The sequence below is a fragment of the Schistocerca cancellata genome, chromosome 9 (genome assembly GCF_023864275.1).
Source record: "Schistocerca cancellata isolate TAMUIC-IGC-003103 chromosome 9, iqSchCanc2.1, whole genome shotgun sequence".
In the NCBI taxonomy this organism is placed as follows: domain Eukaryota; kingdom Metazoa; phylum Arthropoda; class Insecta; order Orthoptera; family Acrididae; genus Schistocerca; species Schistocerca cancellata.
Genome location: NC_064634.1, coordinates 126,338,754 through 126,364,826, shown reverse-complemented (window position 1 = coordinate 126,364,826; position 26,073 = coordinate 126,338,754). Strand labels below are relative to the sequence as shown.

At 45.3% G+C, this 26,073-nt stretch overlaps 1 protein-coding gene across 2 annotated transcripts in view; it reads right to left on the bottom strand.

Moving 5' to 3' along the window:
* The window catches only part of LOC126100850 (serine proteinase stubble-like), a 363,522-nt gene that overhangs the window by 150,699 nt on the left and 186,750 nt on the right, over positions 1-26,073 (bottom strand). For both annotated transcript variants that reach the window (XM_049911517.1, XM_049911518.1), the window contains exon 3: positions 8,519-8,714. In XM_049911517.1, the coding sequence (XP_049767474.1) occupies positions 8,519-8,714 (196 nt within the window). The remainder of the gene's footprint in view (positions 1-8,518; positions 8,715-26,073) is intronic.

The following is a 26,073-nucleotide window of genomic DNA, read 5'->3' as shown; positions in this document are numbered from 1 at the left end:
ACAGCCAAGGTAAATCCCAGTTTATGTTTCTATGCAAAACCAAGAGCGATTTCGGAGAACGTAAACTCGTTGAACTTTAACATAAACAAATCACAACAACAAGGGCGGCGCTGTTATCGCTCAGTGCAGTCCGTTGGGGCGTTTATAGGCTGCAACTAAATTGATCGGTCGGTCGGTCGGTCGATCGGTCGGCAGATAAACTGGTGCGTTTGTAGCGAGCTGAACACGTACCTTGTAACCTATGCCGCAGAGTTTGTTGAGGATCACCCTAACGCTGTCTTTCTAGCTTATCTACATCTAGATCCACGCTCGGCAAACCACTGTGAAGTGCATGGGAGAGGGTACTTCCCATTGGACCATTTACAAGGGCTTCTTTCCGTCCCATTCGCGTATGGAGTGCGGGAAGGAGGACACTCTGCGTGGGTTGTAGTTAGTTTAATCTTGTCTTCACGATCCCTACTGGAGCGATACGTAGAGGATTGATCACTCACAGTTGGTTATAGAGCCTACTAACCAGGCTTTCTCATGACAGTTTGCGTTTTTCTCCAAGTGTCGTCATCTGTGTGATGCTCGCCCAAACAAACCTATTACCAAAATATCCACGGGTGTGCTGCCGGTCTATAGTGTCCAACGGGCACAATATTTCGGCGATCATACATGTCGCCATCATAAGGTGAACTGACGGACTGAGCTCCTGTGAACGTGCCGGCACGGAGATCCGTACGCTATGGCTGCTCAGAGGGAACTGGGTTCGGTCGCGGCGGCGGCCGATTTAAATACCCTCCGCCCGCGGCGCGCTCCCTCCGCCGTCCGCGCCCCGCGCCACGGTCGCGCGGTGGAACAGATTGCGACGGCGTCTGAGATGACGTCGGTGTGATGGCTCTGTCCGCCGTCGTCGTCACAACCCGTGGATATTTTGGTAATAGGTTTGCTGTCGGCTGGGTCCGCCGGCGATCCCTGCGCAGTGTCGGAGCGTGTGGAGCTGTCCCATCGCTACGAGCTTCGTGGTTCACCGACTCAATACGTCAAAGTTCAGTAGTGGTTTCAGGTACCCAAGCCACGTCCATTCATGTTGTGGTTCGTTTCAGTGGTTCGCTCTTGGGGAGGTTTTCCTGTGAGCAACACAGAGTGTTTGTATTGCTGAAATTTCGCCGCCGTGCGGTGGAATTAACTATATTGGTTGACTACAGTTAAAGTGCGCCAACGGAATTTTCTGCCTTGTGGCCGTTAGTGTTCCGTTTACCTGCCCTGGCCATTAACGTAATGTCAGGCAGTGTCCTTTCCTCACCTGTTGTTTCTGTACAACACAGTGTGTAGTTTTGTCAGCTTAATACATATACATATCTGATTGTGGATAATCACGCCCGTAACATTTTGTGTTTGAATTCTCATGTACCGATTGGAGGCAAGCAAGTTGTTTGTCGGTCGGTCCGCGGCTGTCCCCTGGTTGGGTTCCGACGGATCAAGTGTAGTTGGGCTCACCACCTGTCTCACCTAAGTGAACGAGGGCAGACCGACCCCCTAGAGGCCTCTGAGTGCTGTTGTCTTTACTGTCTTTCTCACCGGTGTTTAATTGTCTGTTTATAGTCTATCACAGCCAATGATAAAAAAATCTTGGTTTGCTGGTTTCATGTAAGTAAGTTTGAATTCCGACAAGTGGATATTTTCTGAAAGGTTATTGCCGTTGTGTTGTCTTTTCTTTAGTCCGGTTTCAGCTACTTTAAACTTAAGGCTTGTGGTTATATATATTTTAAATTTTGGAAAATTAATTGTGGGCCTTCAGTGTTGGACCCTTATGCTTAAAATTAACTTTTCAAGCTTAAACAGTGTGGCCTTCTGACTTTGAATGGTTATGGTAATTTATTTTAAAATCTTGAAAATTTTATTGCAGGCCTTCAGCCATTTGTATTGCATCTTCTTTATGTTTGTCTATCCACCTTCAACATTTTTAAATGTTCGGATAATAATTTGCCGTCTTTAATCTAAGAATAGATGATCAATGCAGCTAACCGCTATCTCTGTGCAATGTCTTGTCTGTATACACGTGTATCTGTTGTCTTTAAGATCCCTTCACCTTCACACATAAGTCTATACAGTAAAGTAAGGCCCTCCCAGTTCTTGGCTGATCCGTGATAAGACAGGCGAAAAATTAGACTAATTGAGGAATATTAGTATTATCTCTATTTTCATTCGCTCTTTCCCTCCTTTATCTATGTATAGTTTTTAATATAAGATTTCATTACGTGATAAAAAGAATCAGCCAAATAGAATCTTTTGTGGAGTCCTTCGTCTTGGTAATCAGCGGCTTGCTTGCTGTAAGAGATCTTTACATTTATTATTACTGTTAAACACTGCAGTCACTCGGGAGAATCAATCGTTTGGACAGTTTGTTCCTTTTACGAAAGATCGCGAATTTCAGATGTGTACGAAGCCTTTTTGGACGTTTTAACACAGACTCAGTGATTGCAGGCTCTCTTCGACACAGCTGAAACTTCCCGCCCTCATTACAGGGCCAACGTGATCAACAAATGATTCAGAAAAAAACTCATTCGTTCATTCACTCCAGAACAAAAAAGTCACAAACCTTATTTTTGGAGGAAATCGTGTATTAAATCCATCTCCATTACATGTCCAGATCTCCGGTGATTCCACGCCTTAATTATTTTCCTTTTACAATCTCTTTCTCTCCAAAACAAACCGCCAACGGAACAAATGTTAATTGGCTCGCTTTAGCGAGAAGAAAAGCAGAATATGTATCTCTCAGAAACACGTCAATCCCTCAACAGATACTCCACAAGCTGTCCTAGTTACCACTCTAACAACCATGGACAATGCATACATGCATCTCTGTTATTTCAAAGAATAAGCGCCCGTGGTCTAGGGGTGCCGGCACGGTAGCTCAGCGTGTTCGGTCAGAAGGTTAGCAACCATCTGTAATAAAAAAAAACTGAGTTAATCGATCAACAACGAACTTAAAAGGATGTCTTACGACGTCCGCCCCGAGCAGATTCAACGAACAAAATGAGATTTAAAAAAAAAAAGGGGTAGCGTCTTTGATTCATAATCAAAACGTCTTCGGTCCCGGGTTCGATCCCCGCCACTGCCTAAATTTTGATAAATAATCAGCATTGGCGGCCGAAGACTTCCGGCATAAGAAGTCAGCCTCATTCTGCCAATGGCCTTGTCAAAAGAGGGCGGAGGAGCGGATAGAAGTTCAGGGCTCTCTCTTGTCCTAGGGGTGGGAAATTGCCCCTAAAGGCGGAAGAATCAGCAATGATCAACGACATGAGGATGCAGAAGGCAATGGAAACCACGGCATTAAAGACACGTAACGTGTATCCACAGGACATGTGGCCTGTAATTGAAGAAGTGTCATGATGATCTCTCCATTGGCAAAAGATTCCGGAATAGTCCCCCATTCGGATCTCCGGGAGGGGACTGCCAAGGGGGAGGTTACCATGAGAAAAAGATTGAATAATCTACGAAAGGATAACGTTCTACGAGTCGGGGCGTGGAATGTCAGAAGCTTGAACGTGGTAGGGAAACTAGAAAATCTGAAAAGGGAAATGCAAAGGCTCAATCTAGATATAGTAGGGGTCAGTGAAGTGAAGTGGAAGGAAGACAAGGATTTCTGGTCAGATGAGTATCGGGTAATATCAACAGCAGCAGAAAATGGTATAACAGGTGTAGGATTCGTTATGAATAGGAAGGTAGGGCAGAGGATGTGTTACTGTGAACAGTTCAGTGACCGGGTTTTTCTAATCAGAATCGACAGCAGACCAACACCGACAACGACAGTTCAGGTATACATGCCGACGTCGCAAGCTGAAGATGAACAGATAGAGAAAGTGTATGAGGATATTGAAAGGGTAATGCAGTATGTAAAGGGGGACGAAAATCTAATAGTCATGGGCGACTGGGATGCAGTTGTAGGGGAAGGAGTAGAAGAAAAGGTTACAGGAGAACATGGGCTTGGGATAAGGAATGAAAGAGGAGAAAGACTAATTGAGTTCTGTAACAAGTTTCAGCTAGTAATAGCGAATACCCTGTTCAAGAATCACAAGAGAAGGAGGTATACTTGGAAAAGGCCGGGAGATACGCGAAGATTTCAATTAGATTACATCATGGTCAGACAGAGATTCCGAAATCAGATAATGGATTGTAAGACGTACCCAGGAGCAGATATAGACTCAGATCACAATATAATAGTGATGAAGAGTAGGCTGAAGTTCAAGACATTAGTCAGGAAGAATCAATACGCAAAGAAGTGGGATACGGAAGTACTAAGGAATGACGAGATACGTTTGAAGTTCTCTAACGCTATAGATACAGCAATAAGGAATAGCGCAGTAGGCAGTACAGTTGAAGAGGAATGGACATGTCTACAAAGGGCCATCACAGAAGTTGGGAAGGAAAACATAGGTACAAAGAAGGTAGCTGCGAAGAAACCATGGCCGGCCGAGGTGGCCGTGCGGTTAAAGGCGCTGCAGTCTGGAACCGCAAGACCGCTACGGTCGCAGGTTCGAATCCTGCCTCGGGCATGGATGTTTGTGATGTCCTTAGGTTAGTTAGGTTTAACTAGTTCTAAATTCTAGGGGACTAATGACCTCAGCAGTTGAGTCCCATAGTGCTCAGAGCCATTTGAACCATTTTTTTTGAAGAAACCATGGGTAACAGATGAAATACTTCAGTTGATTGATGAAAGGAGGAAGTACAAACATGTTCCGGGAAAATCAGGAATACAGCAATACAAGTCGCTGAGGAATGAAATAAATAGGAAGTGCAGGGAAGCTAAGACGAAATGGCTGCAAGAAAAATGTGAAGACATCGAAAAAGATATGATTGTCGGAAGGACAGACTCAGCATACAGGAAAGTCAAAACAACCTTTGGTGACATTAAAAGCAACGGTGGTAACATTAAGAGTGCAACGGGAATTCCACTGTTAAATGCAGAGGAGAGAGCAGATAGGTGGAAAGAATACATTGAAAGCCCCTATGAGGGTGAAGATTTGTCTGATGTGATAGAAGATGAAACAGGAGTCGATTTAGAAGAGATAGGGAATCCAGTATTAGAATCGGAATTTAAAAGAGCTTTGGAGGACTTACGGTCAAATAAGGCAGAAGGGATAGATAACATTCCATCAGAATTTCTAAAATCATGGGGGAAGTGGCAACAAAACGACTATTCACGTTGGTGTGTAGAATATATGAGTCTGGCGATATACCATCTAACTTTCGGAAAAGCATCATCCACACAATTCCGAAGACGGCAAGAGCTGACAAGTGCGAGAATTATCGCACAATCAGCCTAACAGCTCATGCATCGAAGCTGCTTACAAGAATAATATACAGAAGAATGGAAAAGAAAATTGAGAATGCGCTAGGTGACGATCAGTTTGGCTTTAGGAAAAGTAAAGGGACGAGAGAGGCAATTCTGACGTTACGGCTAATAATGGAAGCAAGGCTAAAGAAAAATCAAGACACTTTCATAAGATTTGTCGACCTGGAAAAAGCGTTCGACAATATAAAATAATGCAAGCTGTTCGAGATTCTGAAAAAAGTAGGGGTCAGCTGTAGGGAGAGACGGGTCATAAACAATATGTACAACAACCAAGAGGGAATAATAAGAGTGGACGATCAAGAACGAAGTGCTCGTATTAAGAAGGGTGTAAGACAAAGCTGTATCCTTTCGCCCCTACTCTTCAATCTGTACATCGAGGAAGCAATGATGGGAATAAAAGAAAGGTTCAGGAGTGGAATTAAAATACAAGGTGAAAGGATATCAATGATACGATTCGCTGATGACATTGCTATCCTGAGTGAAAGTGAAGAAGAATTAAATGATCTGCTGAACGGAATGAACAGTCTAATGAGTACACAGTATGGTTTGAGAGTAAATCGGAGAAAGATGAAGGTAATGAGAAGTAGTAGAAATGAGAACAGAGAGAAACTTAACATCAGGACTGATGGTCACGAAGTCAATGAAGTTAAGGAATTCTGCTATCTAGGCAGTAAAATAACCAATGACGGACGGAGCAAGGAGGACATCAAAAGCAGACTCGCTATGGCAAAAAAGGCATTTCTGGCCAAGAGAAGTCTACTAATATCAAATACTGGCCTTAATTTGAGGAAGAAATTTCTGAGGATGTACGTCTGGAGTACAGCATTGTATGGTAGTGAAACATGGACTGTCGGAAAACCGGAACAGAAGAGAATCGAAGCATTTGAGATGTGGTGCTATAGATGAATGTTGAAAATTAGGTGGACTGATAAGGTAAGGAATGAGGAGGTTCTACGCAGAATCGTAGAGGAAAGGAATATGTGGAAAACAATGATAAGGAGAAGGGACAGGATGATAGGACATCTGCTAAGACATGAGGGAATGACTTCCATGGTACTAGAGGGAGCTGTAGAGGACAAAAACTGTAGAAAAAGACAGAGATTGGAATACGTCAAGCAAATAATTGAGGACGTAGGTTGCAAGTGCTACTCTGAGATGAAGAGGTTAGCACAGGAAAGGAATTCGTGGCGGGCTGCATCAAACCAGTCAGTAGACTGATGGAAAAAAAAAAAACAACTTTGGCGTCGACGGCTGTCGCCGCATATATTATGAGAAAATCAGATCAGATAACTTTTCCAAAGTGAATGAAAGTGGATGGTTTGATTGAAAATGATTAATTGTTGCGTGGTAGAGGGCATTTACTGTGGGGACATTACACGCCCCTGCTTTGAGGCATTCAGCCCAGTTGAGAAAATTATTTTAAGTATTTTATTTGTAATTGTAACTGTGAGTTTTCAGTCACTTGAAAAATTTACCTTGTTGATTTTTAAGACTTCTTGTTTGGTGGCCTTCAGCCGTGAAAGATTTGGAGTTTAAAAGTCATAGTTGTAAAAGTTCGGCTATGTGCCGCTCTGGTTGTAAATGTGTTATTAAGTTACAATAAATTACAATTTTTAGGTGAAACTAACCCCAACCTTACTTGGCCCTTCCCACAGTCCTAACCACCTGTTCTCCCCAGCGTGTACGGGCGTCTCAGTATCCAAGGAAGCTCGATTCTTTAAAGTATCGTGGGTTTACTGGTAAAGCTACACTACTGGCCATTAAAATTGCTACACCACGAAGATGACGTGCTACAGACTCGAAATTTAACCGACAGGAAGAAGATGCTGTAATACGCAAATGATTAGCTTTTCAGAGCATTCACACAAGGTTGGCGCCGGTTGCGACACCTACAACGTGCTGACATGAGGAAAATTTCTAACTGATTTCTCATGCCCAAACAGCAGTTGACCGGCGTTGGCTTTTGTGATGCCTCGTGTAAGGAGGAGAAATGCGTACCATCATGTTTCCGACCTTGATAAAGGTCGGATTGTAGCCTATCGTGATTGCGGTTTATCGTATCGCGACATTGCTGCTCGCATTGATCGAGATCTAATGAGTGTTAGGAGAATATGGAATCGGTGGTTTCAGGAGGGTAATACGGAACGCCGTGCTGGATCCCAACGGCCTCGTATCACTAGCAGTCGAGATGACAGGCATCTTATCCGCATGGCTGTAACGGATCGTGCAGCCACGCCTTGGTCCCTGAGTCAACAGATGGTGACGTTTGCAAGACAGCAACCATCTGCACGAAGAGTTCCAAGACGTTTGCAGCAGCATAGACTATCAGCTCGGAGACCATGGCTGCGGTTACCCTAAATGCTGCATCACAGACAGGAGCGTCTACGATGGTGTACTCAACGACGAACCTGGGTGCAAGAATGGCAAAACGTCATTTTTTCGGATGGATCGAGGTTCTGTTTACAGGATCACGATGGTCGCATCCGTGTTTGGGACATCACGATGAACGCACATTGGAAGCGTGTATTCGTCATCGCCATACTGGCGTATCATCCAGCGTGATGGTATGGGGTGCCATTGGTTACACTTCTCGGTCACCTCTTGTTCGCACCGACGGCACTTTGAACAGTGGACGTTACATTTCAGATGTGTTACGACCCGTGGCTCTACCCTTCATTCGATCCTGGCGAAACCCTACATTTCAGCGGGATAATGCACGGCCGCATGTTGCAGGTCCTGTACGGGCCTTTCTGCATAGAGAAAATGTTCGACTGCAGTTGTGGCCAGCACTCTCCACATCTCTCAGCAACTGAAAACGTCTGGTCAATGGTGGCCGAGCAACTGGCTCGTCACAATACGCCAGTCACTACTCTTGATGAACTGTGGTATCGTGTTGAAGCTGCATGGACAGCTGTACCTGTACACGCCATCGAAGCTCTGACTCAATGCCCAGGTGTATCAAGGCCGTTATTACGGCCAGAGGTGGTTGTTCTGGGTACTGATTTGTCAGGATGTATGCACCCAAATTGCGTGAAAATGTAATCACATGTGAGTTCTAGTATAATATATTTGTCCAGTGAATACCCGTTTATCATCAGCATTTCTTCTCGGTGTAGCACTTTTAATGGCCAGTAGTGTAATAAGAGAATGGAGAGGAAGTTGGCGCGGGGCACTTACCGGACTCGGTGGCGCTGTCCTCGGGGCAGATGCGGCGGCCGTTGAGCGCGATGGAGCGCAGCCGGGGCACGGGGTCTCGCTCGCCGTACCGCACGAAGATGCGGACGGCGCGCGGCGGGCCCGGGCGCAGCCGCGTCTGCAGGTTGAGGATGGTGTAGCGCACGTTGTCCCGCGTCGACACCTCGCCCTCCCAGTTCTGCGGACACCGCGGCGGCCGTCAGAGCGCTAGGCGGAAGGAGCCAGCGCCGGCAGCAGCTCAACTCTACATCTACATCCGTACTCCGCAATCCACCTGACGGTGTGTGGCGGCGGGCACCCTGAGTACCTCTATCGGTTCTCCCTTTTATTCCAGTCTCGTATTGTTCGTGGAAAGAAGGATTGTCGGTATGCCTCTGTGTGGGCTCTAATCTCTCTGATTTTAGCCTCACGGTATCTTCGCGAGATATACGTAGGAGGGAGCATTATACTGCTTCACTCCTCGGTGAAGGTATGCTCTCGAAACTTCAACAAAAGCCCGTACCGAGCTACTGGGCGTCTCTCCTGCACAGTCTTCCACTGGAGTTTTTCTACCATCTCCGTAACGCTTTCGCGATTACTAAATGATCCTGTAACGAAGCACGCTTCTCTCCGTTGGATCTTCTCTATCTCTTCTATCAACCAAATCTGGGACGGATCCCTCACTGTTGAGCAGTATTCAAGCAGTGGGCGAACAAGTGTACTGTAACCTACTTCCTTTGTTTTAGGACTACATTTCCTTAGGATTCTTCCAATGGATCTCAGTCTGGTATCTGCTTTACTGACGATTAATTTTATGTGATCGTTCCATTTTTAATCACTCCTAATGCCTACTCCCAGATAGTCTATGGAACAATTGCTTCCAGTTGCTGACCTGCTATATTGTAGCTAAATGATAAAGATCTTTCTTTCTATTATGAAACGTCCCCTTAGAAAAATTAATGAATTATTGTGCTGATAAACCTCTTACATTATTTGATTTTAAACAGCTGAGCAAAACTGAACGTAATCAGACTTTTCGCTCTTTCCCTATTCTGATTAACACTAAACCGACACACAATATTTTTAGCGCAACGCAGCCTGACTTTTAATAATCCCTACAAAAGAATGGCCCTGACTAACAATAACCTATACCTTTCACAAATCACTTACCTCATAAAAATCTTCGTTACTCAAACTACTGCAATACAGCGGGCGCCAATACTGCCAGCTCAATAAAAGATTCAAACTTCAGAAGGCACTAACTACTTATAGGCATAGTCAGCAAATGAAAGATTTTGATAGAGAACAAACAATCTATTTACCTTAACAGTGTTCAAAAGTCATAATATCTATATCAGTCCATGATATCCAATATTACAAATTTACTGTCTCTGTCCAGATCATCCGCTCTCAAAACTCCGCCATCTCTCTCCCCACATCCACCACTGCTGGCGGCTGACCTCCAACTGCGCAACGCTACGCGCTGTTCACATCCAGCTGCCCAACACTACAATAGCAAATTCCAAGAATGCCACCCAGCCACAGAATGCACACAGCACAGCCTGTTATTTTCATACAGAGCGCTAGGTGGCGGAAGCGTTACCAATATAAGAACCTAAACAGCCTACTTACACTATGTATTCGCAGCACATTACACTTGTCTACATTGAGATTCAATTTCCATTCCCTGCAGCATGCGTTAATTCGCTGCAGATCCTCCTGCATTTCAGTACAATTTTCCATTGTTACAACTTCTCGATATACCACAGAATCATCCGCAAAAAGCCTCAGTGAACTTCCGATGTGATCCATAAGGTCATTTATGTATATTGTGAATAGCAACGGTCCTACGACACTCCCCTGCGGCACACCTGAAATCACTCTTATTTCGGAAGACTTCTCTTGATTGAGAATGACATGCTGCGTTCTGTTACCTAGGAACTCTTCAATCCAATCACACAATTGGTCTGATAGTCCATATACTCTTACTTTCTTCATTAAACGAATGTGGGGAACTGTATCGAACGCCTTGCGGAAGTCAGGAAACACGGCATCTAACTGGGAACCCGTGTTCATGCCCCTGTGAGTCTCGTGGACCAATAGCGCGAGCTGGGTTTCACACGATCGTCTTTTTCGAAACCCGTGCTGATTCCTACAGCGTAGATTTCTAATCTCGAGAAAAGTCATTATACTCCAACATAATACGTGTTCTAAAATTCTACAACTGATCGACGTTAGAGATATAGGTCTACAGTTCTGCACATCTGTTCGACGGCTCTGAGCACTATGGCACTTAACATCTGAGGTCATCAGTCCCCTAGAACTTAGAACTACTTAAACGTAACTAACCTAAGGACATCACACACATCCATACCCGAGGCAGGATTCGAACCTGAGACCGTAGCGGGTTCCAGACTGTAGCGCCTAGAACCACTCGGTCACAACGGCCGGCCCGGCAACAGCAGCTCAGCTCTACAGCATAGGCTCTCTTCACTCACTCCACTCGAGCAAAATAAACTTCGTAAGGATCCAGTGGAGAAAGAGAAAAACGCCACTGTAGTGGAAAGCAATATTTCGGAACTTCCCGGAAGATGAAAAAAGAGCGCCAGACTGTAAATCGAACCAAGAACCTTACTTGTCATACCTTACGACCTCTCCTCACAGGTTTACTTTCCAAACTACACAAATTTTTACTCTTTCCACCATCGATGATGATGACATCTAGCAGACACACAACTCTAATGTACTTAATTATGTGAAATGTGTTCCTTACACTTTGCGGATAATGGAATGTAGTCGAATTAAATCGGGTGATGCTGAGGGTATTAGAGTAGGAAATGAGACGCTTAAAGTAGTAAAGGAATTTTGCTATTTGGGGAGCAAAATAACTGATGATGGTCGAAGTAGAGAGGATATAAAATGTAGACCGGCACTGGCGAGGAAAGCGTTTCTGAAGAAGAGGAATTTGTTAACATCGAGTATAGATTTAAACGTCAGGAAGTCGTTTCTGAAAGTATTTGTATGGAGTGTAGCCATGTATGGAAGTGAAACATGGACGATAAATAGTTTAGACAAGAAGGGAATAGAAGCTTTCGAAATGTGGTGCTACAGAAGAATGCTGAAGATTAGATGGGTAGATCACGTAACTAATGAGGAGTTATTGAACAGAATTGGGGAGAAGAGGAGTGTGTGGCACAACATGACTAGAAGAAGGGATCGGTTGGTAGGACATATTCTGAGGCATCAAGGGATCACCAATTTAGTATTGGAGGGCAGCGTGGAGGGTAAAAATCGTAGAGGGAGACCAAGAGATGAATACACTAAGCAGATTCAGAAGGATGTAGGTTGCAGTAGGTACTGGGAGATGAAGAAGCTTGCACAGGATAGAGTAGCATGGAGAGCTGCATCAAACCAGTCTCTGGACTGAAGAAACAACAACACTTTACAGATGTGGATTATTCAAACACATTCATAATCGCCTACGAAATAGCATTCCAGCACCACATGTGCCTGGGAGAGCAATGAAATCTACACTGAAGAGCCAAAGAAACTGGTACACCTGCCTAATATCGTGTAGGATCCTGGCGAGCACACAGAACTGTCCCAACATGACGTGGCATGGACTCTAATGTCTGAAGTAGTTCTGCAAGGAACGGACACCATGAATTCTGCAGAGCTGTCCGTGAATCCGTAAGATTACGAAGGGGGCTGGAGATCTCTTCTGAACAGCACGTTGCAAGGGACTCCAGATACGCTCAATAATGTTTAAGTCTGAGGAGTTTGGTGGCTAGCCGAACTGTTTCAACTCAGAAGAGTGTTCCTGGAGCCACTCTATAGCAATTCTGGACGGGTGGGGTGTCGTATTGTCCTGCTGGAATTGCTCAAGTCCGTCGGAATGCACAACACACACGAATGGATGCAAGTGATCGGGCAGGATGCTTACGTACGTGTCACCTGTCACAGTCATATCCACTCGTATCAGGGGTGCCATATCACTCCCACTGCACACGCTCCACACCATTGCAGAGCCTCCACTAGCTTGAACAGTCCCCTGCTGACTTGCAGGGTCCACGGAATCGTGCGGTTGTCTCCATACCAGTTCACGCCCAACCGCTTGATACAATTTGAAACGAGACTCGTCCGACCGGGCGACATGTTTCCAGTCATCAACAATTCAACGTATATGTTGACGGGCCTAGGCGAGGCGTAAAACATTGTGTCGTGCAGTCATCAAGAGTACACGATTAGGTATTCCGCTCCGAAACCCCATATCTAGTGTGTTCCGTTGAATGGTTCGCACGCTGACACATGTTTATGGTCCAGCACTGAAATCTGCAGCAACTTGCGAAACCGTTGCACTTCTGTCACGATGAAAGATTCTCTTCAGCCGTCATTGGTCCCGTTCTTGCAAGATCTTTTTCCAGTCGCAGCGATGTCGGAGATTTGATGTTTTACCGGATTCTTGATATTCACGGTAGACTCGTGAAATGGTCGTACGGGAAAATCCCTACTTCATTGCTACTCGGAGATGCTGTGTACCATTGCTCCGCGCCGACTACATCACCACGATCAAACTTACTTAAATCTTAATCATACAATGTAGCCTTTCACGGCTGGTATATTCACTTAAAACTTCCGGGCTGACAGGCCGTGGTCGATGTATAAAACTCTCCCCTGACGTTTCGTCTCAGAGTGCGGGAGACATCCTCCGCGGTAAAGCGGCGAACTACAAAGAGAAGTCGAGGAAGCTCTGATTATATAGGCAGTGCAGAGGGCGCCACTTCCCATCACGTGGCGTCGGCTATGTGACTGTCTCTGATAATGCCGACATTCTCGATTGAAAGTTATCGATCTTCAAGCTTCCGTTGCAACGCTGACATCCAAATTTTATCCAGTTTAACACCTTCGTCTTTCCTGTTAAACTTATTACGGCGTTTATCAGTCTCGATAGGCTCTCCATACATGTCTCATAATAATGCGAGTTTTTAGATATGACGCTCGTCTCGCTGAATTTTATTTCATGGTTACCTTCCTGGTAAACATGTTATGCTACGGCCGATTTATCTGTGTGACCCAGGCGGCAATTCCTCTTATGTTCAACAAGACGGGTGTTCACGCTTCTCTTTGTGGCACCGATATACACCTGTCCACAACTACAAGGAATTTGATATACCTCCAGTGTAGCCAAAGGGTGTCGTGCATATTTTGCAGATCTTAAGTATTTTTTTATTTTCCTGGTTGGTCTGAAAGTAGTTTCCACCCCATACTTGCTTAACATTTTCCCTATGCGATCTGTGACCTTGCTAATAAACGGAAGAAAAACGTTGCAGTTGGGTGACTGTTGCTGGTCGTTGCTCCTGATACTCTGACTAGAGCGAAGTGCTCGATCTATATCTTCGCTACAATAGCCATTTTTCACGAAAGCTGACCGTAGATGTTGAATCTCATCTTTTAAATAAACAGGTTCACAAATTTTGTGCGCCCTCTTTACCAAAGTTTTTATTATACCCCTTTTTGTCTAGGGTTATGATTTGAATCTTTATGCAAATATCGATCAGTATGTGTGGCCTTTCTATCCACCTTATGGCCCAACGTTCCATCCCGTCGTTTAATCACAGACACTTTCAGGAAATTCAGTTGTCCATCACTCACCGTCTCCATAGTAAATTGGATTTTCGGATTAATGCTGTTGAGATGTGTCAGGAAGGCATCCAGCTCCTCTGCTCAGTGTGTCCATACTACGAACGTGCCATCGACATAGCGATACCATCTGGCTGGTCTCTTACTGTCAGTCTCAACGCCTGTTGTTCAAAAGTGTGCATAAACAAGTTAGCCACAGCAGGACTAAGAGGACAATCCATAGCAACCCCGTCCGTCTTTTCATAAAAGTCACTATTGTATTGAATGTAAGTTGTGGAGAGGCAGCGTCGGAATAATGCCACAATGTCGGTAGGAAAATATATTCGCTATGTATAAGATAGCTTCGTTTACCGGAATCGTGGTAAATAACGACACAACATCAGAACTGAAGAGGATATCATCCAGGCACCCACGCTCATTTCCTTTAACTTGTCAATGAAATAAGCTGAATTTTCTATATGACTGTCCGTCCTACCAAGATAAGGTTGCAGCAAATGAAGCAAGGTGTCTGGCTATCTCATGGGTGGGTCCGCCTATAGCGCAGGTTTATGCACTTTGTGTAATCAAAAATGGCTCTGGGCACTATGGGACTTAACTTCTGAGATCACCAGTCCCCTAGAACCTAGAACTACTTAAACCTAACCTAAGGACGTCACACACATCCATGGCCGAGGCAGGATTCGAACCTGCGACCGTAGCGGTCGCGCGGTTCCAGACTGTAGCGCCTAGAACCACTCGGCCACCCCGGCCGGCTTTGTGTAATCCATAAAGTCTACATGTGTACGTTTCTGTTTTAAAAAGCAGTTTCTTACCGTCGGAGGAGAATGAAGACGCTTTCACTAGTCGCTTGGTCATTTTTAAAATCTACGCAGTCGGATCCTTCTGAAGTTTTTTGTAATTGGTGGGAACCAAAATGTCATTGACTTTCCATGATAGTCCTCACTGTTCAATATGACGGTGGCGTCACCCTTATCTGCATTAAGAACAATAATGTTTATATATGAATTTATATCCCTCAGCGCCTTCCTTTGTGCCTGCGACAAATTACTGTTAGGTGGCTTGTATGTACGTAAAATCCTAGCTGTTTCCATCCTAATTACACCAGCGCACTGCTGTGGAAGCTGACGGATACCTGCCTCAATGTTTGCTACAATATCTTCTGTGGGTACGTTTTGGGGCGTCACAGCAAAATTGCCTCCTTTGGCTAGTACAGAAATTTCAACTTTTGACATATCTTTATCAGACAGGTAAATAACAGTTAAGAATTGTCCTCAACTGAACCCCCGCAATGTTCTTCTGTAAGTTAGCGAAATTGTTTTCTGTCTATTTACTGATATTTCTGCACTAACTTCCATAGTTCTGAATGTTAGGTAGTCAATCTTATTCCAATCACCACATTGGTTGGTTGGATTAAAAGAGGGGGAAAGGGACCAAACAGCGAGGTCATCAATCCTTTGTTCCGAATAAAACAATGCCACAAGTGTGAGAATAAAGCCGGCCAGAGTGGCCGTGCGTTTCTAGGCGATTCAGTCTGGAGCCGAGCGGCCGCTACGGTCGCAGGTTCGAGTCCTGCCTCGGGCATGGATGCGTGTGATGTCCTTAGGTTGGTTAGGTTTAATTAGTTCTAAGTTCTAGGCGACTGATGACCTCAGAAGTTAAGTCGCATAGTGCTCAGAGCTATTTGAACCATTTGTGAGAATAAAATAGAGACTGACAACTCAAAACGGAATGAAAGGAAAAATCACAAGAACGATGAAGTGCAACAAACATGTAAATGGACAAAAGGGGCCAAGAAAACCACAGAAATGCAAGAAACTGGATGAAGAGATTAAAACAACAAAGCAGATTACCATGGGTAGCTGCCCATGAGAATAAAAAAGGAGAAGCCAGCCACTCTGCAACACGTTAAAACCCCCACCCTAGAAGTACTAGGGTGGAGGACACAGAGGGATGGAAGTCATTAAAGCAAAGACGTTTTTCGTCGCGGCGAGATCTATTTACGAAATTTAAGTCACCAACTTTCTCTTCCGAATGCGAAAATATTTTGTTGAGCCCAACCTACATAGGTAGCAATGATCATCAAAATAAAATAAGAGAAATCAGAGCTCGAACAGAAAGGTTTAGGTGTTCGTTTCTCCCGCGCGCTGTTCGGGAGTGGAATGGTAGAGAGATAGTATGATTGTGGTTCGATGAACCCTCTGCCAAGCACTAAATGTGAATTGCAGAGTAGTCATATAGATGTAGATGTAGAGGGCATGCGCTAAACCTTAGATCAAATGATAAAACCCACCCTCACGAATAAAACGTAAAACTAAATCAGCCGATGAGACGTTGTCAGATAAAACTAGCGGCAACGAGTCCTGTGACCCAAGATTTCGTCGCTGGGCAGTCGAAGTGGGACAGTGCACCAGAATATGGGCCACTGTCCACCGGGCGCAGCACCGACTTTCAGGTGGGTCTTCACGGCGCAGGAAGTAACCGTGGGTCGACCAAGCGTGGCCAATGCGGAGCCGGCAGAGGACAACCGATTCCCTGCGAGAGTCCCGCATGGACTCCTTAATGACACGCAGTTTGTTGTGTGTACTGTTATGCCATTCCGTCTCCGAAAGCCGAAAAATCCCACGGCGTAAACGAGAACGCAGGTCAGGTTCAGAGATGCCCACCTCCAGAAGCGGTTTCCGCGTAACCTGTTTGGCCAGCCTGTCGGCAAGTTCGTTGCCTGGGATGCCGACGTGTCCTGGGGTCCACACAAACCCCACTGAACGACGGGACCGGTTGTAACACCTACAACGCCTCTCGGTGTTAATAAACCAAAATAGCTCCCAAATTAGCTCCCGTGACGTCGAAATATAAATTCAGAAAATGTCCCAAGCCCCTCCACAAGTAGTAATTTACGAAATAGAAATAAAGAGACAAATAGAGGGAAATCTATAGTAGAAAAATAATAGAAAAAGAAAAGAATTTTAATCATAAATTTTGGAAGGATAGGAGGGGGGAAAAACGGTAGAAATGGTTAAATTATTAGTTATTCTTATATATGAGAAAATCAATATTATAGTCACAGAACGTAGGTCTTGAACACCAAAGATAGCGTTTACTAAAGTATAAACAGACATACAATGCAATTATGATACTCCAGTCTCTATCCTCTAGTCTGTTCGAAGTGAATTGGGGCGTACAGCTTTAGGAATCAACAATAGGAGCTTTATTAAACCAGGGCGCAAGAATAAATCACGACGAGATTGTTTTTTGGGAAGCATTAATTTCAGATCAGAATTAGAACTTTTGTCATATTAGAGGAACGGGGAGGTGATCAATATTCTCTCTGACTTTAACGTCACTTCGTGTCAAGATTTAAATATTTTTACGGAATTAACGATTTTTGAACGGATTCGGACTTTGTATTGTGATAGTGGAAAAGCTTTACTTCACGCGACTGGTAATCGTAGTTCGTAACAGTTTATGGATATTAAACGGGAACAATCTTTTTATCGAAAGTGACAGAACATTGTTTAGTATATCTGATATTGACGGGATTCCAGATTAGATACTTATTCAACGTCCGCAGCTCGTGGTCGTGCGGTAGCGTTCTCGCTTCCTACGCCCAGGTTTCCGGCTTCGATTCCCGGCGGGGTCAGGGATTTTCTCTGCCTCGTGATGACTGGGTGTTGTGTGATGTCTTTAGGTTAGTTAGGTTTAAGTAGTTCTAAGTTCTAGGGGATTGATGACCATAGATGTTAAGTCCCATAGGGCTCAGAGCCATTTGAACTTATTCAAAGAACCCCTTTGAATGCGATCGTGTGAATGAACTGATTTATTAATAATTATTGTTAAATAAAATAACGTGTTAATTAGAAACTGACTATTCGTCTTGAACTTTACTTCGATTTAGGTTCATAAATAATTAGGTTACGTGATTTTCATCATGAATAAACTGCAGACTAGTAACTGAAACAAGTGAACGAGAATATATTGAAAACACTAGTATTAATTTACTTATCGTTTTCTCCTTCAGAACTGGGAAGACAATACGTGTAGTGACTCACTGGGGTTAATTTAAGAACTAGCCGGGATACAACAAAACCCCTCAATACCAGTCAATGTATAGATAAATTAACATTCCTACTTTCATACAAGATACGGAAGGCGGGATAGAAAAAAGGGCCGCTACACGGTCCATGGCATAGATGGACTCACGGATGGACGCTACCAAAGGATGGCGAGGGTAGCACTGGTCGATAGCTTGTAGGCTGCTCAAGGAGTCAGTACAGAGGAGAAACGATACCCCGGGGCATGAGCGGATATACTGAAGCGCACGAGAGGTGGCCACCAGCTCTGCAGTGAATACGCTGCAGCCATCGGGCAAGGAATGCTGTTCAATATGGTCTCTGTGGACATAGGCGAAGCCAACACGACCATCATCCATCGAGCTGTCGGTGTAAACCACTTCAGAGCCACGGAACACGTCAAGGATCGAGAGAAAGTGACAGCGGACAGCGGCAGGAGTAACTGAGTCCTTAGGGTCATGCGAAAGGTCCAGACGAATCTGTGTACACCGTGGAGGTCTACATCTATATCCACATCTACATTTATACTCCTCAAGCCACCCAACGGTGTGTGGCGGAGGGCACTTTACGTGACACTGTCATTACCTCCCTTTCCTGTTCCAGTCGCGTATGGTTCGCGGGAAGAACGACTGTCTGAAAGCCTCCGTGCGCGCTCGAATCTCTCTAATTTTGCATTCGTGATCTCCTCGGGAGGTATAAGTAGGGGGAAGCAATATATTCGATACTTCATCCAGAAACGCACCCTCTCGAAACCTGGCGAGCAAGCTACACCGCGATGCAGAGCGCCTCTCTTGCAGAGTCTGCCACTTGAGTTTGTTAAACATCTCCGTAACGCTATCAAGGCTACCAAATAACCCTGTGACGAATCGCGCCGCTCTTCTTTGGATCTTCTCTATCTCCTCCGTCAACCCGATCTGGTACGGATCCCACACTGATGAGCAATACTCAAGTATAGGTCGAACGAGTGTTTTGTAAGCCACCTCCTTTGTTGATGGACTGCATTTTCTAAGGACTCTCCCAATGAATCTCAATCTGGTACCCGCCTTACCAACAATTAATTTTATATGATCATTCCACTTCAAATCGTTCCGCACGCATACTCCCAGATATTTTACAGAAGTAACTGCTACCAGTGTTTGTTCCGCTATCATATAATCATACAATAAAGGATCCTTCTTTCTATGTATTCGCAATACATTACATTTGTCTATGTTAAGGGTCAGTTGCTACTCCCTGCACCAACTGCCTATTCGCTGCAGATCTTCCTGCATTTCGCTACAATTTTCTAATGCTGCAACTTCTCTGTATATTACAGCATCATCCGCGAAAAGCCGCATGGAACTTCCGACACTATCTACTAGGTCATTTATATATATTGTGAAAAGCAATGGTCCCATAACACTCCCCTGTGGTACGCCAGAGGTTACTTTAACGTCTGTAGACGTCTCTCCGTTGATAACAACATGCTGTGTTCTGTCTATGCGGACGGAACTGGAGGAGAGGTGGTAAAGGGAAGGACTCCAGTTCAGACAGAAGAGATCGCACGCGAACCGCAATCGTCAGCGATGACCTGGGCCTCCGATGCGGGAGATGAACTGCCGCGGGTGGAAAAAGGAGGCGGTAATTCGGATGCTCAGGAGAACAACGAATGTGTGCAACGTAACTGGCGAGCAGTTGTGCACGTCGGATCTGCAAGGGAGGGACTCCGGCCTTCACCAGGACACTGGTCACCGGACTCGTTCTAAAAGCTCCCGTCGCTAGGCGAACTCCGCAGTCACCACACTGCATAGCACTACTAATTACAAAGTGGAAATGTAAAAGCTTACTGCTGGTTTCCGCCAGCGCTCGCGGCATCTGATGAATCCTCTCCCGTAACATTGCAGATTCCATACGTTTGTAAATACGAGGAGCCTGAGCCGAGCGAAACGTACTCTTCACCTTCAGAAATTTCGGAAGCGTCGAGGTGTCCCTGCAGCGTAACAGGAAGGTGAGGGCACACAGTTGTTGTGCTTTCTTCTTGCGCATTCCTTCGAATGGTCGAACCGATGCTCCTCCCCGTAGAGGCGTTAGATCATATAATGTAGCCTTTCACGGCCGGTATTGTGTTCACTTAAAACATACGGGCTGATAGGCCGTGTTCGATTCGTCTCCGACTGCGGGAGCCATCCTCCGAGGTAAAGGTGCGATGTCAGCATCGGTCGACGGCCGTTGCAGACTGCCAGTAAGAGACCAGCCAGATGGTATCGCTGTGTCGATGACACGTTCGTAGTATGGCCACACGGAGCAGAGGAGCTGGATGCCTTCCTGACACATCTCAACAGCATTAATCCGAAAATTCAATTTACTATGGAGACGGAGAGTGATGGGCAACTGAATTTACTGGACGTGTCTGTGATTAAACGATGGGACGGAACGTTGTGCCACAAGGTGTATAGAAAGGCCACACATACTGATCGTTATTTGCGTAAATATTCAAACCATCACCCTAGACAAAAAAAGGGGTCGTAATAAAAACTTTGGTAGACAGGGCGCACAAAATTTGTGAACCTGTTCGTTTAAAATATGAGATTCAACATATACGGTCACATTTCGTGAAGAATAGCTATTCTAGCGAGGGTATAGATCGAGCACTTCGCTCTAGGCAGAGAATCAGGAGCAACGACCAGCAACAGTCGCCCAACGGCAAGGTTTTTCTTCCGTTTATTAGCAAGAGCACAGATCGCATAGGGAAAGTTTAAGGAAAATAGAAGAATACTTAACATCCGCAAAAGATGCACGACACCCTTTGGCTACACTGGAGGTATATCAGATTCCTTGTAGTTGTGGACAGGTGTATATCGGTGCCACAGAGAGAAGCGTGAACACCCGTCTTGTTGAACATAAGAGGCATTGCCGCCTGGGTCACACGGATAAATCGGCCGTAGCAGAACATGTTTACCAGGAAGGTAATCATGAAATAAAATTGAGCGAGACGAGCGTCATATCTAAAACTTCGCATTATTATGGGTGCATGTATAGAGAGGCTATCGAGATTGATAAACGCAGTAACAATTTTAACAGGAAAGACGAACGTGTTAAAGTGGATAACATTTGGATGTGAGCGTTGCACCGGAAGCATGACGATCGATTACTTTCAATCGAGAATGTTGGGATTACCAGAGACAACATCATAGCCGACGCCACGCGATGGACAGTGGCGCTCTCTGTATTCTATATAGTCAGTGCTTCCTCGACTTCTCTTTGCAGTTCGCGCTTTACCTCGAAGGATGTCTCCCGCTGTCGTAGGGGGAGAGTTTTATACACCAACCACGGCTTATCAGCCCGGAAGTTTTATGTGATGTCACTTCAGTCTTGATACCCTGCCATCGTAGCAGCAGTAACCAATGTAAGGAGTGCGCCAGACGCTTGTTGTGTTATATAGGTGTTTCCGACTGCAGCGCGGTATTCTCAAGTTCAAGTGGCTCTGAGCACTATGGGGCTCAACATCTGAGGTCATCAGTCCCCTAGAACTAACTAATCTAAGGACATCACACACAACCATGCCTGAGGCAGGATTCGAACCTGCAACCGTAGCGGTCGCGCGGTTCCAGACTGAAGCGCCTAGAACCGCTCGGTCACACAGGCCGGCGCGCCGTATTCTGCCTGTTTACATATCGCTGTATTTCAATACGCATGGGTATACTAATTTCTTTGGCGCTTCAGTGTATTTTTTAAAAAAAAGTTTTCAGTCACTGTTTCTCCCTTACGTAGTTAAATTTCCGAGATACTAAAAACTGTATTTCTTTATTCTGTGCGAGAAAGCAAATATCAAGTTTCGTAGGTCTAGCCTCAGAATTACCTCAATAGCGACATGTTTACCGGACTCCTGATCTTCACGGTAGACTCGTGAAATGGTCGTAAGGGAAAATCCCCATTGCATCGCTACCTCGGGGATGCAGTGTCCCTCGCTTGTGCGTGGACTATAGCATTATGTTAAAACTCACTCAAATCTTGATAACCTGCCATTGTAGCAGCAGTAACCGATGTAAAAACTGCGTCAGGCACTTGTTATCTTATATAGGTGTTGCCGACCGCAGCGCCATGTTCTGCCTGTTTACATATCACTGTATTTCAATAGGTATGCCTATGGTAATTTCTTTGGTGCTTCAGTGTATTAAAAAAAAGTTTTCAGTCACTGTTTCATCCTTATGTAGTTAAATATCTGAAATGCTAAAAAATGTATTTCTTTATTCTGTTCGATTTGAAATGCTAAAAAATGTATTTCTTTATTCTGTTCGATTTGAAATGCTAAAAAATGTATTTCTTTATTCTGTTCGAGACTACTTTAAGTTTCTCATTTCCTAATCTAATCCCGTCAGCATCACCCGACTTAATTCGACTGCATTGCAGTATCCTCGTTTTGTCCGAGAAACCAGATATCAATTTTCGCAGGTCTAGCCTCAGAACTACCTTAATAGAAACATTTTTCAAAAAACCTTCATCCCCTATTTCATCCTCTAAGAGTTCGAATTTCGAAAAATCTCTTCTTAAACGACGCCTATAGTATAAGATATACACCTCCATATTTTAAGTTTCTACCCTTAGCGAAAGGGAAGCATTGGTTGGGAAGGGAGTGAGACAGGGTTGTAGCCTCTCCTCGGTGCTATTCAATCTGTATATTGAGCAAGCAGTAAAGGAAACAAAAGAAAAGTTCGGAGTAGGCATTAAAATCCATGGAGAAGAAATATAAACTTTGAGGTTCGCCGATGACATTATAATTCCGTCAGAGGCAGCTAAGGACTTGGAAGAGCAATTGAACGGAATGGACAGCGTCTATAAAGGAGGGTATAAGATGAACATCGACAAAAGCAAAACGAGGATAACGGAATGTAGTCGAATTAAGTCGGGTGATGCTGAGGGAATCAGATTAGGAAATGAGACACTTAGTAAAGGAGTTTTGCTATTTGGGGAGCAAAATAAGTGAAGCAGAGAGGATATAAAATGTAGACTGGCAATGGCAAGGAAAGCGTTTCTGAAGAAGAGAAATTTATTGACATCGAATATAGATATAAGGGTCAGGAAGTCGTTTCTGAAAAGATTTGTATGGAATGTAGCCATCCATGGAAGTGAAACATGGACAATAAATAGTTTGGACAAGAAGAGAAGCTTTCGAAATCTGCTGATACAGAAGAATACTGAAGATTAGATGGGTAGATCACATAACTAATGAGGAGGTACTGAATAGAATTTGGGAGAAGAGGAGTTTGTGGCACAACTTGACTAGAAGAAGGGATCGGTTGGTAGGACATGTTCTGAGGCATCAAGGGATGACCAATTTAGTACTGGAGGGCAGTGTGGAGGGTAAAAATCGTAGAGGGAGACCAAGAGATGAATACACTAAGCAGATTCAGAAGGATGTAGGTTGTAGTAGGTACTGGGAGATGAAGAAGCTTGCAGAGGATAGAGTAGCATGGAGAGCTGCATCAAATCAGTTTCAGGGCTGAAGAGCACAACAACAACAACCCTTAGCGGTTTGGGGTGGGCAATTGTAAGTCAGTCAGTCTGTCAGGGCGTTGCCTTTTATACAGGGTGTTACAAAACGGTACGGCCAAACTTTCAGGAAACATTCCTTACACACAAAGAAAGAAAATATGTTATGTGGATATGTGTCCGGAAACGCTTACTTTCCATGTTAGAGCTCATTTTATTACTTCTCTTCAAATCACATTAATCATGGAATAGAAACAGACAGCAACAGAACGTACCAGCGTGACTTCAACACTTTGTTACAGGAAATGTTAAAAATGTCCTCCGTTAGCGAGGATACATGTATCCGCCCTCCGTCGCAAGGAATCTCTGATGCGCTGATGCAGCCCTTGAGATTGGCGTATTGTATGACAGCCGTCCACAATACGAGCACGAAGAGTCTCTACATTTGGTATCGGGGTAGCGTAGACAAGAGCTTTCAAATGCCCCCATAAATGAAAGTCAAGAGGGTTGAGGTCAGGAGAGCGTGGAGGCCATGGAATTGGTCCGCCTCTACCAATCCATCGGTCACCGAATCTGTTGTTGAGAAGCATACGAACACTTCGACTGAAATGTGCAGGAGCTCCATCGTGCATGAACCACATGTTGTGTCGTACTTGTAAAGGCACATGTTCTAGCAGCACAGGTAGAGTATCCCGTATGAAATCATGATAACGTGCTCCATTGAGCGTAGGTGGAAGAAAGTGGAGCCCAATCAAGACATCACCAACAATGCCTGCCAAAACGTTCGATGAAAATCTGTGTTGATGACGTGATTGCACAATTGCGTTCGGATTCTCGTCAACCCACACATGTTGATTGTGAAAATTTACAATTTGATCACGTTGGAATGAAGCCTCATCCGTAAAGAGAACATTTGCATTGAAATGAGGATTGACACATTATTGGATGAACCATTCGCAGAAGTGTACCCCTGATAGTGCCTGCACACGCTGTACATGGTACGGAAACAACTGGTTCTCCCGTAGCACTCTCCATATAGTGACGTGGTCAACGTTACTACACTCCTGGAAATTGAAATAAGAACACCGTGAATTCATTGTCCCAGGAAGGGGAAACTTTATTGACACATTCCTGTGGTCAGATACATCACATGATCACACTGACAGAACCACAGGCACATAGACACAGGCAACAGAGCATGCACAATGTCGGCACTAGTACAGTGTATATCCACCTTTCGCAGCAATGCAGGCTGCTATTCTCCCATCGAGACGATCGTAGAGATGCTGGATGTAGTCCTGTGGAACGGCTTGCCATGCCATTTCCACCTGGCGCCTCAGTTGGACCAGCGTTCGTGCTGGACGTGCAGACCGCGTGAGGCGACGCTTCATCCAGTCCCAAACATGCTCAATGGGGGACAGATCCGGAGATCTTGCTGGCCAGGGTAGTTGACTTACACCTTCTAGAGCACGTTGGGTGGCACGGGATACATGCGGACGTGCATTGTCCTGTTGGAACAGCAAGTTCCCTTGCCGGTCTAGGAATGGTAGAACGATGGGTTCGATGACGGTTTGGATGTACCGTGCACTATTCAGTGTCCCCTCGACGATCACCAGTGGTGTACGGCCAGTGTAGGAGATCGCTCCCCACACCATGATGCCGGGTGTTGGCCCTGTGTGCCTCGGTCGTATGCAGTCCTGATTGTGGCGCTCACCTGCACGGCGCCAAACACGCATACGACCATCATTGGCACCAAGGCAGAAGCGACTCTCATCGCTGAAGACGACACGTCTCCATTCGTCCCTCCATTCACGCCTGTCGCGACACCACTGGAGGCGGGCTGCACGATGTTGGGGCGTGAGCGGAAGACGGCCTAACGGTGTGCGGGACCGTAGCCCAGCTTCATGGAGACGGTTGCGAATGGTCCTCGCCGATACCCCAGGAGCAACAGTGTCCCTAATTTGCTGGGAAGTGGCGGTGCGGTCCCCTACGGCACTGCGTAGGATCCTACGGTCTTGGCGTGCATCCGTGCGTCGCTGCGGTCCGGTCCCAGGTCGACGGGCACGTGAACCTTCCGTTGACCACTGGCGACAACATCGATGTACTGTGGAGACCTCACGCCCCACGTGTTGAGCAATTCGGCGGTACGTCCACCCGGCCTCCCGCATGCCCACTATACGCCCTCGCTCAAAGTCCGTCAACTGCACATACGGTTCACGTCCACGCTGTCGCGGCATGCTACCAGTGTTAAAGACTGCGATGGAGCTCCGTATGCCACGGCAAACTGGCTGACACTGACGGCGGCGGTGCACAAATGCTGCGCAGCTAGCGCCATTCGACAGCCAACACCGCGGTTCCTGGTGTGTCCGCTGTGCCGTGCGT